This window comes from Hyperolius riggenbachi, chromosome 3 (genome assembly GCF_040937935.1).
Source record: "Hyperolius riggenbachi isolate aHypRig1 chromosome 3, aHypRig1.pri, whole genome shotgun sequence".
In the NCBI taxonomy this organism is placed as follows: Eukaryota; Metazoa; Chordata; class Amphibia; order Anura; family Hyperoliidae; genus Hyperolius; species Hyperolius riggenbachi.
The window spans coordinates 172,995,613-173,011,535 of record NC_090648.1 but is presented as its reverse complement, the minus strand read 5'-3'; the positions used below and the strand labels follow the sequence as shown (position 1 = coordinate 173,011,535).

At 41.0% G+C, this 15,923-nt stretch overlaps 1 protein-coding gene across 1 annotated transcript in view; it reads left to right on the top strand.

Moving 5' to 3' along the window:
- The window catches only part of LOC137563177 (peptidyl-prolyl cis-trans isomerase FKBP8-like), a 60,817-nt gene that overhangs the window by 11,827 nt on the left and 33,067 nt on the right, over window positions 1-15,923 (top strand). The window contains exons 3-6 of the mRNA XM_068275316.1: window positions 1,441-1,529; window positions 7,994-8,211; window positions 9,467-9,639; window positions 12,703-12,780. Of these exons, the coding sequence (XP_068131417.1) occupies window positions 1,441-1,529; window positions 7,994-8,211; window positions 9,467-9,639; window positions 12,703-12,780 (558 nt within the window). The remainder of the gene's footprint in view (window positions 1-1,440; window positions 1,530-7,993; window positions 8,212-9,466; window positions 9,640-12,702; window positions 12,781-15,923) is intronic.

The window sequence follows — 15,923 nt, the reverse complement described above, 5'->3', positions numbered from 1 at the left end:
TTTAGTGAATCAAGCCCCTTGTCAGTTCTGTAAATACAGCTCTCTGTTGTGAAAGTTCTGCAGCCACACTGCAGTGCAGTGCTTATAAAATAGGGGAATTAAAGCTCAATTCCCGGCATATATTTAAACAATTGAAGTCAATTTTAGGTTCTGTGTGGAGTGCTCTTAGGCAAACTTTCTTGATGTGTATGCAGCTTATTACAGAACTTGTACCGCACCTGTAGGACAAGGAAAGAAAACGGGAAAGCTGCTCCCTGTGTGTATACAGTTAGTCTTAACGCCTGCTAAAAAGCATATCACCTATTCACCTTATATGTTGGCTGATAGCTTTGTATGAAAAAATCAGCATTAAGGCATTGTTTGACAGTGTGTTTATGGGCTTGAATCGCCTCATCCACATCTGATCTGGTCATGGGATGTCTGCTGTGTCTGTGCTCGGGTGGGTTTGGTTGTGGATTGGCAGAGTCAAACTCATAGGCACGCCAATGCCTGAATGCTGATTTTGACATAGAAGGTGATCTGCTATCTGTATACTTAAACACACAAGAAGTGCCTTTCATTTTTTTTATATTTTTTATGTTCTTGAATGGGATGATTTGTGTGCCTGATTGCAGAATGCTTTGCGATTATCTGAGAGCTGCCTTTTACATGTTTAAACTGAATGCTAAAATTGCATGCAGCAGTGCATAGTGGCTGCCATGCTGGAAGTGAGATGTCCTCATTCCAGCAATGAGTCTATCTGGCACTATCCGCTGTGCAATGCATTTACAGTAGTGCGATGCGATGCAATACACAATGCTGTAGTGTAGCGGCCTGCATGAGGTCGGGTACCCGCGGGTTACCCAAATTGTGGGTCGGGTTTGGGTACCCATTTTGATTCTAATTGGGTTGCGGGTAACTGCTGGGTCAGTTCGCGGGTAGCGCAAGCAAGCATGAGATAATTTAGTCATAATTTAGTCAAAAGTAAAAGAAAAAGATCTTAAACACTTCTTTGGCTTTGGTTTGTGTATAAAAATAGTTTTCACTTACCTTAAAGCCTTCCAGTGAGACTACCAATGTATATTTTATAATACAATGGAAAAAGCGGGTCGCTGGTCGGGTGCGGGTACCAGATTCACCAGAAAGTGGGTTGCAGGTCAGGTGCGGGTAGCGGGGCTGCGGGTGCGGGTCGCGTGTGGGTCTGCAAATTAGACCCGCGTAGGCCTCTACTGCAGTGGGCACGGTGTAAACTGATCATGGGGTTAGGATGTTTGGGGGATGGACATGGTGTATGGATAAGTTTCAGAATTCAGATACAATTCATATACACTATACAATTCATATATACAGTTACAGTAATCGAAACAATGAATCATTAACACATAGAATACATGAAAGGTTTTCTTGGATAACTAAATTACATATAAATGAATAGCTTTATATAACCCTTTTTATACGCAGGCACTGGAGCTCGGCGTCCGATCAATGCACCTTGGAGAAGTGTCTTTTCTGCTGACGAATGGATTATATGCCTTCGGTCTTCTGGGAAGGTATTCACTGTATGGCATCTTAGCAGCAGTACATAAACATAGGTGGAGTTAGACAAACATGAAATAAAACAGAACACATTTCCATTCACCTTGTTTGATATTAAATTGATTGGTAAATGTATCTACTATGCAGGGCATTCCCCCTGTCATTTTCCTCCAAACAAATCTAAGAATCGTGTGTCCCCACACATGACATGTCTTAAACAGATGCAATATAAATGTATTAGGCTGGATTCACAGTGGTCAGTTGCATAACGCATGCGCTATAATGAGTGTGAATTGCAATGGAGACTGGATGTAGACTTTTATACAAAGCCTGCCTGCAACGAGATAGAATAACAGGATATGTTACAACACAGAGATGTGAGCAGCCCCACAGAATGGTATGGGCATTGGGCAGTGAGATGGCATGCAGAATTATTCTGCAATGCAACTGAGCACTGTTAACTAGCCCTTGCTGTTGTATTTTTTATCAATAAGGTGAATGGTAAATATGAAGCTGATGCCGGTGTTTCCCTGCGCCTTTGCATTGCAGCTATCGGTGAAGTGTTGGAGTGGAAGTCTGACAGGCCTCCTCTGACTCAGACCCCCCAAGTCTGTTGGACCTGCTCCCTGGGTAGTTAGGCCACTAGTGAGGAATTATTGATAGTTTAACAATTTTTGAAAGGTGTTTAAATACAAATATTCTAATTCAATGCCCAATCCAGTGACCTAATTCTACACTACAGAAGATAGGGGCAGGGAGTGGTGAGCAAGACAAAGCAATCTGCTGATCAAGCAAGCTGATCTAGAAAGTACTAGCCCTGGTATGTACTTTTTACAGTAGATTTTGAAGGGCTTTAATCCACATTGGGTTTTATATAACTGTCTGCTACTAAGGCTTTTTAGATTGGATTTTAGATGGGGTTTAACGCAAACTGGGGAGTACATAACAGCTTGTAAGGCTTTCTTGCTCAAATGTCCCTAAAAAAGGTCTTAGCAATGTATGGCTGGTAATTGGCAGGTGAATGGAAAAAATGAAAGAATAGCTCACATGTGACAGTTTCTTTGACAGTTGGAAGCAAGGAATTTATGTCAGTGAGCAGGCTGGCACTGGCAGGGCTGGCCTTTGATATGAGCGACCGGAGCGGTTGCTCAGGGCGCCAGCTCTCAAGGGCGCATGCGCCCTGTCGCCCCTTGCCGCCCCGCTGTCTCTCCCTGCGTCCTCTCCATCTGTATTTAGAGCAGGACTACAAGAACATGGTCGCCGATGTCCACAAATACGGACAATCGGCGGCCATTTTCTTGTAGCCCTGCTCTAACTACAGATGGAGCGGAGGCGGGGAGAGAAGAGTGACGTCGGCGTTGGAGCATGGAAGTCAGGTGAGTCAGTCTCTGCCTGGCCCGCTGCCGCAGAAGGGGGGGATTGACTGGGGGCATACTACCTACACTGGAGGCATACTACCTACACTAGGGGCATACTACCTACACTGGGGGCAGCTATGCTACTACACTGGGGGCATACGACCTACACTGGGGGCAACTATGCTACTACACTGGGGGCAACTATGCTACTACACTGGGGGCAACTATACTACCTACACTGGGGGCAACTATGCTACCTATATGGGGACAACTATGCTACTTACACTGGGGGCAACTATACTAGCTACCTATACTGGGGCAACTATACTACTTATACTGAGGGCTACTATACTAGCTACCTTTACTGTGGCAACTATACTACCTATGCTTGGCTACCTACACTGAGGGCACCTACACATGAGATCCTATACTGAGGGCACCTATACCTGGCTACCTACCTACCTATACTGAGTCTGAGGGCATTTCTGGGGGAGGGGCGCACCACAGTTATAACGAGCGCTGCAAATTGTTGGTGCTATATATGGGCCTGTGTGTGTGCGTGCGTATGTGTGTACGCGCGCAAAGAGGATGGGGAGGCACCAAAATCCGGTTTCGCTCAGGGTGCAGTGAAACCTAAGGCCGACTCTGGGCACTGGAAAAAAAACATGGAGCTCCTCTCATCCTTGATCTCTGTAGGGGAGCTTCTAGTGAGATCTGGTCCTTGGCTGTGCAGGAAGAGGGATGAAAATGTGCATATGTGATATTATAGTTTTTAGTTTGATTGAGGCTAGATTCACAGGGGTCAGTTGCATAACACGCATGTTATAATGACTGTAAACTGCAATGGAGACCGGACATAGACTTTAATACAAAGCCCTGCATCAGCGAGTTAGAATAACACGATCAGTTACTGTGAACAGACCTATAGAATTGTGTAGGCAGTGAGTTGACATGCAGAATTATTGTGCAGCGCAACTGACCACTGTGAACAGGGCCTGAAAGTCTGTAGGGTTTCTGGTATAACACCTATTAGGATAGCAGCCCTTGCAATTGCTATTGGGCCGTGGTGACCACCAGCCTCAGGCTGGGACTGGGATCACACTAGGCAGCGCAGGAAACTGTGCGTTGTCTGCAGTGTGCGTTTTTTTTTGGGGGGGGGGGTTCTCTGCGTTTTTGTATATGTTTACGTTTGTATCAATTTCCATCATCAATGGAGTAAAATACAGTAACATATTTTTCTTAAAAAAGAAAAAACAATGCATGAAAACGCATGTAAAAACTCTTTGCGTTTTTACATGCGGCCTATAGACTTTAATCAGCTGCAAAAGCGCTGGTGTTTCTGCCTAGTGTGTTTCTAGCCTCAGCCACTTGTAGGTGGTGTGGAGATTTTCCAGTTATCTTCTCACGCTAATGGCTTCATTCACAAAGCCGTGATAACTCTTCTCACGGTCGCGCTAGCGGTTTGCATACGCTATAATGCGCGTAACAGTTTTTGCGCAAATTTGCGTGCAAAATTGCTGACATTTTTGCGTGAAAATTAGTGTTTGCGCGCGAAACGGTCACGATTTTGCAAACAAATTTGCATTTGTGCACAAAAATTTTACCATGATAAGCGTTATCACGCCTTTGTGAATCAAGCCCTATGACCTCCTGTGTCTGCCTGTTTTTGTTGCCCATAGTGCTTGCCAGTAGAATGTATTACTCCTCTTCACTACTCCACATCTCAGCAGGCGGTGGTCGAGACAGACTTGTGAACATCCTTCATCCTGGTTCAGCTGCCAATCAGAGGCTGCAGAGTATCACTCGGTACTGTGCTCAGTAACAACTTAGAACACAGGAGTCAGAGCACAAGATGTGCGCAGTTCTGCTCCTCTAAATAGCAGAAATTAGTTTATGGCTGATCAATTCCAGGGACAAGTTAGCTTTAAAACCATCATTAGCTCAAAAAATAATTTAAACATTGCTGGAGTGATGCTTTCCTCTTACCGCATCTCTATCCAACTACCCTCAACAGACTACTAAATGACAGTGACAGCAACAGAATAGTTCTCTGTCATTTAGTGATAAAATGCTAATGTTTTGCTCCAAATGCTTCTTAATATATCACCCATGAGCAGTAGACTGTGCATGCTGACACTGCCCAGTCTTGTGAGATGACAACAGCTGCAAAATCAGAAATATCTCTGGAAAGTTACAGTGCGTCCATTTCAAATGTTTTATTTCAATAATTTGTCAATGCTGTCACAAAAGTCCCTCTGCAAGAACAATGTTTCCATAAAAGAAGACAGCAGTTTTATATCCAACTTACATATGGCCGATTTATTGTAATTAAAGTAACACAAGGAACAGAGTAGAGACAAAACAGTACATAATGGTTTTCAAATTCTTTACTGATGATTTCATACTGTTATATCTGAAGACAGATGTTTGGTGCCTAAACCATAGTTCCCAACTATCCATTTTTTGGAGGGAAAGTCCCTCTCTGGGAAGTAAATACCCCGGTCCCTCTGTCCTTCTTTCTTCCTCATTCTCATTTCACTTCTTTCTCATTCAGGACTGATTTACAGATCTGAATAATTATCTTTTTTACTGAAAAATGTGTTTAATTTACTGTCCTTTAAATTGATATTTTTACTTTTATTTTCAAATGTTAATATCAAGGAAAATGAACCAGGATAGAAAAGATTAGTGTGGTTTAAAATGATCAAACTACATATTGTTCTTATGAAATCTTTAAATGACGGTAATAGGCACAAAATACTATGCTAACTATGGCTAACCCTAGCTGCCCTTCAACTACTCCTAACCCTAACCACCCACCACCTACTCCTAACACTAACCAGCCCCTATCTAAATTAACTTCAAAAAAGCCATAGGCGCATCTTGAGAATAATGGATTGCTGTGCATCCAGTTTGCAGTTATGTTGCGAACCTCCGATTTTCGGTTCGCGAACGCTGTTCGTGAACTTCCGCAGAAGGTTCGGTTCGCGGAAAAGTTCGCGAACCGCAATAGACTTCAATGGGGAGGCGAACTTTAAAATTTAGAAACATTTCTACCGGCTGGAAAAATAATAGAAAACATGTTTCAAGGGATCTAATACCTGGAGGAAGACATGATTGTATTGTCCGCAATTTTGGGCAGAAATTGGTCATTCCATTCCGTTTGGTCGGAACAGAATAGCTTTTTCAATCCGGCAGAATTTCGAAATTGCCTGTGAAATTCTGCTGGTATCCGTTGATGCCATTGAAGTGAATTTTCAGCTTAAAACCATCAAGTCCTAGAGAGAGAGAGAGAGAGAGAGAGAGAGAGAGAGAGAGAGAGAGAGAGAGAGAGAGAGAGAGAGAGAGAGAGAGAGAGAGAGAGAGAGAGAGAGAGAGAGAGAGAGAGAGCAAGCTCATTTTTCTCTTGGGTATATCACAATGGTACATGCTAGGCTGGCTTCAGCATGTAGTGTTGGTGGTGGTATAGTGGTTAAGAGAGCTATGCTATCTACCATGCACTCAGACCTGGGTTCAATTCCCAGCCAAGGTATGTGTAAGCTGACTTCTGAAAGACTACAAATCTTTAAGCAAGCTCATTTTTCTCTAGGATATATCAGAATGGTACATGCTAGGCTGCCTTCAGCATGTAGTGTTGGTGGTGGTATAGCAGTTAAGAGAGCTATCTACCAAGCACTCAGACCTGGGTTCAATTCCCAGCCAAGACCTGGGTTCAATTCCCGGCCAAGGTATATAAGCTGGCTTTTGAAATTCTACAATTCCTTGGAAGATGAGACCCTCCTCCCTCCGGGAGGAGGGAGTGAAGGAGGAGGGAGGAGGGAGGAAAGTAATATAAGGAACAACAATTAGCTAGGAACAAGCCTATAAGAGCCTAACTAAACTCTCCCTAGCAGAGTCTGTCAGCAGCTGTCCCTTAACTATTTAGTGTAGGCAGACCAGTGAGTAAAACGGCACAAGCACCTTGCCTTTTATAATATTATTATTGCAGGTGAACGCAAACCACCCGAAGTTCGCCTGGACCCGTTCGCCGGTGAACCGTTCGGGACATCTCTACCAGTTTGTAATCAAATTACATACTGTAATTCTGACCTCATTTTAATCATAATGAGTTGTAGAATACATTTTGATGTGTCTTATAGCTTGGACCCCTGTCACATATAAATTGAGGTAGGGATAAACTCAAAAAATATAATTTTCAAAATTAAAATTATAAAAGTTTTAGCACTAAAACTACATGAGTCAGTAGCTTATAAAACACCCACTTTTGAATAGCCCTGGTTGTTAGCTTTCCATCATGGTGACATTTGTGGTTTGTTTTTTTCTGCTGTCCAGACTCTTCTGGGGCTATGCAAACAAAGTATAATCTGTAGAAAAATAAGGGTTTATTTAAACCATGGTAAGTTGTAGAATACATTTTAAAGTGTTTTAGGGTTGAGGCATATGTCTTGTGAATTATTTTAAGAGGCAAACTGAATCAAAAGCAATCACAATTTTATTTTCATATATTCTGTACCAAAATAAAAAGCTTGCAAAAGGAAACAAAGTGACAGAACTTAAAATAGAATACCTAAATTGTTATCTTAGGGACTCAGCTTTGTAAATATGTATGTCATGCAGGGCTTGCAATTAATGCTAGGTACAATAAGAAAACAAAAAACACAACATAGAAAAAGTAAACCTTTATTTCCAAATAATATATTATCTCCATACATTGCACTAGGAACATCATTAAATGTTGGGATAACCAAGACAAACGGGCAAATAAAATATGTGGGGTTTATTTATTTATGGGAGCATTGTTTATTTTGAAAATATAGGGAATGAAAATGGAGAAATAGTGTATTTTTTCATTTTTTTCTTGTTTTTACTTTAAAAAATGCATAGAAAATTAAATAATTACTAAAAAAAAAATAAAGATATCACACACTAAAATCTTAATTTGTCCTGAAAAAAACAAGATATAGAAAAGTTAGGTGTGATAAGTAATGATAAAGTTATTGGTGAATGAATGGGAGGAGCACTAAAATGTGAAAATTCCTGGTGTCCATAAGGTGACAATAACCCTCAGGGCTGAGTATACACATAAAGAAAACTGTTTTTTTTTCTGTTTCTGACTACAGGGATCCAGACATCCCATCTGATGCCTCTCTGATGTATAAATTGGCTTTGATCAAAGTCAGAGACAAGCCCAGTTTAGGAGTCCTCACCACTGCTGACCGCATTTGCCTTGCAAACCAAAAACGGGAATGTGGAAACTTCCACTATGAGCGTGAAGAATATCGAAGTGCCATGCACTCTTATAGCCAAGCACTGAGCTTCCTCACCCCAAGCACTGCAGGTAACTCATCTGACATTGAATGATGGACTTTTATACTGCTGTCGGTACCACTATCCTCTTTTATGTTACTCACTACCCCACAATAACCTTATGCGGGTATGCAAATCATGTCTTCCAAACCAGGAATGTAAAGAACCAGTAAAAAGAGTTTTTGCTAGCATTCACAGTTACAGTGCAACACCAGACAAAACTAAGTTTTAAATGTTAAGTTTGGGAAAGGATTAAATGTTCTACCCGGTTTTTACTAATGTATGTATCTTTGCTGGGGGAATCTGACCCTCACTTCCTGTTGAAACCATGTGACAGGAACCTCTGATGGTCATCATTGGACAAGGTACTCCTCTTTTCAATCCAATTCACTCAAACAAACAAACACAGAATATTTATATCGCGCTTTTCTCCAGGCGGACTCAAAGCGCCAGAGCTGCTGCCACTAGGGCGCGCTCTATAGGCAGTAGCAGTGTTAGGGAGACTTGCCCAAGATCTCCTACTGAATAGGTGCTGGTACTCACTGCTCACTGTCACAGCAACAGGGAGTGAGGTGACATCTCCTCAGCATGGACACATGGAAGGATTTAGCCCTTTGCTATGTTAATAAAAATTGCACACAAAAAAAAGTTATGCTTTAAAATTGTTTGGTTTAGAAAGTCGTTTTCAGACTCTTAGGCTAGGTTCATAGTGGTCAGTTGCATAACACACGTTTTATAATGAGTATTGTGTATGCTGTAATGGGAACAAGCTTTTGTACTATTAGCCTGTGTGCAGTAAGTGGAAATAATCACATGAACTGTGTAAGATAGATTATATTCAATGTCTCTTTAAATAGTGTTTGCTTGGAGAGTGCTTGAGGTCAGTATTCTGCCTGCGTCACAATGTGTCAGGATACCTGCGTCACAATGTGTCAGGATACCTGCGTCACAATGTGTCAGGATACCTGCGTCACAATGTGTCAGGATGCCTGGCCACAAACTACTAAATGCATTAGAGGAGATTACCAAAGCAGAAAATGTGCATCACGAGTAGGAAACCGAATCACGAAGTTAATAAGACCCTTGTGACTCCAGGCTTATTATTAACAAAATCAGTGTGTCCTATATGTGTCTTGTAATCAGTGAAAGCATGGCGATAGACACAATGCTCTGCATGCTTGGTATTCCAAGATGGAATGTCTGGATATGTTGTCATGGCACCATGCATCAGGACATACATGCATTCATCTCTGAGAAAATGACTCATCATTATCTCTATTACTCAGAACCGCTGAGCTCAGAGGAGGAAGAAGAGATTCGTGAGCACCGCATCAAGTGTCTAAATAACCTGGCAGCCACCCAGCTCAAGCTTCATCACTACGATGACGTCATGAATTCCTGCAATGCAATCCTTGAGATGGATGTTAACAATTCAAAGGCACTTTATAGGAAAGGCAAGGTAATGTCGGTTTACCCCTCTACACACGACTGAGATAATCAGAACGGTGACTTTCTTCCCTGATGTTTATTGACCATTTACGGATCCCAGAATAATGGGGAGCAATCTAAGAGTGTTACAGGCTAAATAATATTGCTAATATATGGTGTGTAAAGGAAACTATAGCCCTCCACTATAAACAAATTCAAACTTAAAGTGGAACTTCAGACAAAGTTATTACTTTACCAAGGCCGTAACAATAGACCCTGCAATGGATGCAGTCACGCAGTCGCGGGGTGGGGGGGGCAGGTGTCAGAAACCGCAGATGGGCCCAGAAGCCGCAGGGGGGCCCCTGTCCTGAGAGACTGAAAACTAAGGGTACGGAGGGAAAAAAATGTTATGCTCTTTGCACAATTGTTCTAATGACTGCTTCTGCTCAGCCACTGATGAGGAATCATACAAACTTTTCCAGACAAAGATTTGTAGACAGTCCATATTCAGTGTGCAGCAGGCTTTTGTGTACAGTCCCTAGCCCCCAACCTCTCTACCCCTCCTGAAGTTCTGTGTACTGTAGTGACACAGGAGACGTCTGCAAAGCCAGTTCTGCTCCATCAGAGATGGAATCCTAGGGAATCCCACATGTTGACCCGGTGGTGTAGAGAAGTTGCAGCAGCTTTTGAGGCACTTATACCTTACATACACTGGGGCAACTATACCTGGCTTACAAATACAGGGGCACCTATAGCTGGTTAACCTATTGAGGGGCTTATACTCACCATTGGCATACTAATTCCTTGACGTGTACCTTCGATAGCCTCCCCAGTGTCTTATTCCATGTCCCTCGGTGGATTTGCTTCTCCCTCAGAGATGACCTATTTCCTGGTGATCGGTGTTCAGATGACGTCAGGGTCACATAATGTCTTCAACATCCATCTGGTGGCAAACTAATTTTTTTTGTATTGAATTTAATACAATATCCTGTATTGAATTCAATATAAAAAAAAGTAAAAAAAAAAAAACCTTGAAAATTATTTGAAATTAATTGGGTAGAATTCATAGTATCTCCATGACTGTTCTCCCGAAACTACTCTATTTGAAACTCTCCCAGTACGGGTCCCATGCCCGCACTACATTCTTTACAAAGAGATATTCTATGTTATATATGGGCCTCTAAATACCATAGAATCCCTAACTTGGTTATGTTGGCGCGGAGAGAGTGTGGTGGTCTTGGAACTCCTGACATTATTAAATATTATCTAGCAACGCATTTGAGACATGTGGTTCCTTGGACTCATTGTCCGGTTTATTCTAAATGGATGGAGATTGAAAAACAATGCTTAGCTCCGCTACACCCAATGCTCTCTCCTCTGGTCATTCCTAAACAACCCAACTGCTACCTCATTGTTAAAGACTATCCAATTTACAAAAAGTATTTGGTTGTACCGTAAATCCAGGTTTTCTATAGTCACTACTGAATGTACACTGCTTAATGTATTGGACAACCCAGAACTCCCCACTAATATCTTACTCTACTATGTGAAAGCCCCCCCCTTTACTAGAAAACTTTTCTCAGTGGAGCATGTCAAGGATAAATTCCAGCTATCCCCTCGCCTAGTTTACAACTACCAACAGATTCAACATTACGCCCAGTCGCTCCAGGGCCCACTTCTCTTTGAAAAGCCTACTCCTTGTGAGCTTCTCTGTGTTAAAGGCCATACCCAACCACATCTAATCTCTATGATATATCAAATCCTTACACCCCCCCTTGAGATTGTCACATTAATCATAGGTATATGGCCATGTGGTCGCATTACCTGGCTGTCTATATACATTACGCTTCCTATGTGGCAGAAACCGTGGAAGACATCCTCCTTGCTCCCTAATTGCACAGCATATAAAGAAAACCACTACAAGGTTCTATTTTTGTGGTATAGAACTCCTGATATAATTAATAAATGGCATCCCAGTGTGCCAGCTTGTTGTTGGAGATGCCAGACCACCCGCGGCACTTTACTATACATCTTTTGGGACTGTGTACGCATTATACCCTTTTGGAAATCAGTTGCCCAGTTACTGAGCGAAATTTGGGAAATCCAGGTGGAATGCAAACCACTTAACTTACTCCTGAGATATCCTCTCCCTCGACAATCATGCAAAGCCAGTAAACTTACAGCTATTTTCGTAAATGCCACTAAACGATCCATTGCAGCTTTGTGGCGCTCCCAGTATCCCCCGACCAGAGACATGCTAATTGATAAAATTCTAGATGTAAAATGGTTGGAAGAGATGACGGCTAAATTAAATAATACTGTCGATAAGTTTGATGAAATTTGGAATCCCTGGCCCTGGGAACTATGGAAAACCATTACAGACTTCGGCCCACTTACATAACCTTACAACCTTATATGCCTAATATGGTTATTCAGACGACCTTTTCACATTTTTTTTGTTCTTTAATTAATTCTTTCGTTCTGCATTATCCCAAGGATACTTGGATCTTGTTGATGACGGGTTATTAGATACTATTATATTGTGGTTCATTGTTTATTTTATGCCTATCTGTCACTACTGGATACTGTGACTTAGGCATATGAGACTTATTGGTTCTTGCTTGTACTTATTTTCTTTTACGAGCATTACTTTATGTTCTGCATATTATTTGCTGTTTATTCATGCTTTTATTGAAAAATTCATAAAAGTTTAATATCTTGAAATTTATTGAACTGCCAGGGAGGTTAAGGAATTCATTCATTAACTCATAACTAACTCATACAAGGCTTATTGTGGCCACACAAAGATACAATTTAATGTAAAAATTGTATGTGATCAGCTTGAAAATGACTGCAAGTGGAATGATCCGGCTGCTTTTGAGACAATTACTGTAAGTTGTTTCACATACAATTGACTGAATGAGAATTAAATGACCAGACACTCTTGTTCCAAAAGTTGATTTTATTTAAAATATCACTATTCATTCGTTCTAATCAGTTGAATTTGTGTACGATTACATCTTGACATGGCAGCCAACATTAAATAGTGTATAATATATATGAGGTCAGTGATGAGAAACTGTCTCTGTTACAGGTGCTATCTGAGAGAGGAGACTATGAAGAAGCCATGTCTATTTTAAAGAGAGCACTTAAACTGGACCCAACTACAAAGGTATGTTATGTAGTGATGGGCAGATATTTTCCGTGATCATGGAATAGCCGTGATTCATGAGCATTTTTTCACTATTCGGCTTTGGTATTCAAAGCATGCCACGAGGCATGCCATGATTACAAATATTCACGCTCGTGATCGCGTAAAAAAAGCTGTGATTAGATAGGTCGTGAATGGGTGGAAATTACGTCTCTGAGCCAATCAGAGTCCCCCCCAGCAAGGCCCTAGCAACCAATCATAGGAGGGGAGGCTATGCTCTCCACTCCTGTATATAAAGCGGCGGCTATCTTAAAAAGCTCCATCCTCCTTGCTAAACTGTGGCACTGAGAGGATCATCTCCAGGCCATTTGTTGTTTCAGCAAGAGCGTTTTTTTGTCTAAAACATAGCGTTTTTACTCCTAACAGTGCTCTTATACTGTAGTATATACTTGTATTCAGCTAGCTAGCCAGTGAGTGATTACTAAAGTTAGTTGTAGTTGTAGTTCAGTGAGAGAGTGTACTGATTGCTGCTGTGCTTAGTGCAATGCAGGCAGGCAGGTTCACTGATTCTATCTACTACTGCTCTATTACTGACTGTATACTTGTATTTAGCTAGTCAGAGAATGATTATTAAGTTAGTTGTAGTCAGTATAGTTCAGTGAGAGAATGTACTGAATACTGATTGCTGTGCTTAGTACAGGCAGCCAGGTTCACTGATTCTACTGCTCTATTAGTGACTTCATGGGGGATTCTCAGCATGGCCTTTATTCTTTATAAAGACATTCCCTGAAATAGATTTATACAGTGATTTCTGGACAGCTTCTCTGCTCACTGCAAACTTTTTGGCAGTTGGACGGAGCAACTGGCATTTACTTAGTGCTTTTAAAAATAAAGAAAACCCTAAGAACCCTTATGAGAAGATGGGCTAGTTCAAAATCTGTCAGAAATGTCAGAATTCTACCACTTACTGTAAGTGACAGCAACATAGGAGAAATTTAATTTATGGCTCATTTAACTCCGGAAGAAACGTACTTCTCATTTCTATATGATAACATGTATCTTAAATTTTAAGATTTTCGCGACAAAGGTCCTTTAACCATTTCAGCCACCCGGACGTGATCCTTGTTATAATTTAAGTAGGCCTCAGTTACTTGGCCTGAGTTTTATGTAAAAGGCTTGTCCGCAGTGTATGCCTTTAAAATAAATAGAGGTTTTGTGATGCAGGCAGAGGCATCTCAGGGTCTGCGTGTAGCAGAGGATACACGCAGATACTGAGAACATGTTCCTAAAAGAAGGCCATCGGACTACTCTGACCTTAACACTACACCACAGGAACAGAAAACATTGGCCATATTTACTTATCATCCACGTTCCTGCATATGGGTCAAATGCCTCATTGATTATTAATCAAGTAGGTGTGTATGATGACACCACGAGTGGGTCCACCAATAATCTGGTCTAGGGGGTGGCGAAGATGATGACATATTTAACTCTTTCCTAGTCGGTATAAAAGGCTGAGGGAGCTACGAGAGCTCACTTCTGCTTCTTCCTTCTGCACTAGCTAGCAAGGCTGACTGGGACGACTTCTAAGCATGTTCTTCCTTTCTGTAATCTGATATAATGTATGCTGTACATAGGTAGTTTAGTGTAACGTAGTTAGGAAGAAGGTACCTGATAGACTCCAGCAGGGAGTCTAATCACGAGCTTGTAACGCAACATGAAGATTGGCATAGCTAGGATATGATGAATGTATCTATCTGTATTCCTGTTTCCTGAATAAATAACGTAAACATTGAAGAAGCCTGAGAAAGTCTATATCCTGTTTGCGGTGTGGAGAGTCAAGTGATCTCACAGTCTGTGAGACGATGGTGTCGAAGCAAGGTGATTAGAACAGTTTATAACAATCCTCACATCCAGGCGGCTGCTCTGATGCAGAGGCACGCTGCGGCGAGCTCTCGCGCAATCCCGTGTCTCCTGCTGTCCCCTGGTAGCCCTGGGATCAGTGAATGGGGACATGGTTCCCATTCACTGATCTAAGTTGCAGGCAGAAAAAAAGACGGTTTCTTATGAGAGGCCGCAGTTTTTCTAAAAAAAAAAAAATCCCCCGTCCTCCTTGTGCTTCCGGTAAGCGAGAAGCACAAGGAGAAAAAAAAAAACTCAAGGCAGCCATCTTGTGGCCAAATAGTAAAACTACACCTACATACATTTTTCATGCCAATTTACACATATTATAACATTAAAAATTAACTGTTTATTTCCCACACCAAAAAAATTACCCATATAAAATTTTTTATGAAAAAAAAAATTACAATAAAAAAACAGAGCATAAATAGTTACCTAAGGGTCTGAGCTTTTTAAATATGCATGTGAAGGGGGTATACTACGAACAATTTTTAAAGTATAAGCTTGTAAATAGTGATGGACGCAAAACTGAAAAAATGCACCTTTATTTCCAAATAAAATATTGGCGCCATACATTGTGATAGGAACACAATTTAAATGGTGTAATAACCGAGACAAATGGGCAAATAAAATACAGAGGTTTTAATTATGGTAGCATGTATTATTTTAAAGCTATAATGCCCGAAAACTGAGAAATATGATTTTTTAAAAATTTTTCTTAATATTCCTGTTAAAATGCATTTATAAAAAAATAATTCTTAGCAAAATGTACCACCCAAAGAAAGCCTAATTAGTGGCGGAAAAAAACAAGATATAGATCAATAAATTGTGATAAGTAGTGATAAAGTTATTAGGAAGGTGAAAATTGCTCTGATGCATAAGGTGAAAAATCCACGCGGGCTGAAATGGTTAAGTAAAGCATATGCAAATAAACATTATTTCACAAACCTTTGTTGCATTCTTTATTATGGACTGCTTTGACCGAGGAGATGACAACAAAAGTTTTGCCACCTAATAGCAGACAATTTTTGAGTAAACCTGGTCCTGTTTTTATGGGTCAAAGCTGTATCTAAATAGTTTCCCGTCTTGGATAATGTTAACAAACCAAGTTATCTTTCAGGTTTAATGTGAGTCTTTTATACAGAGCAAAATTTAAAAGGACCTGGACTCAAAACTCTCAGATCTCCAGCGGCTAACACAACATCCCAAAATAAACGAGATTGTTGGTGCCACATATACGGTTCTATTTGAAAGGTCTCGGC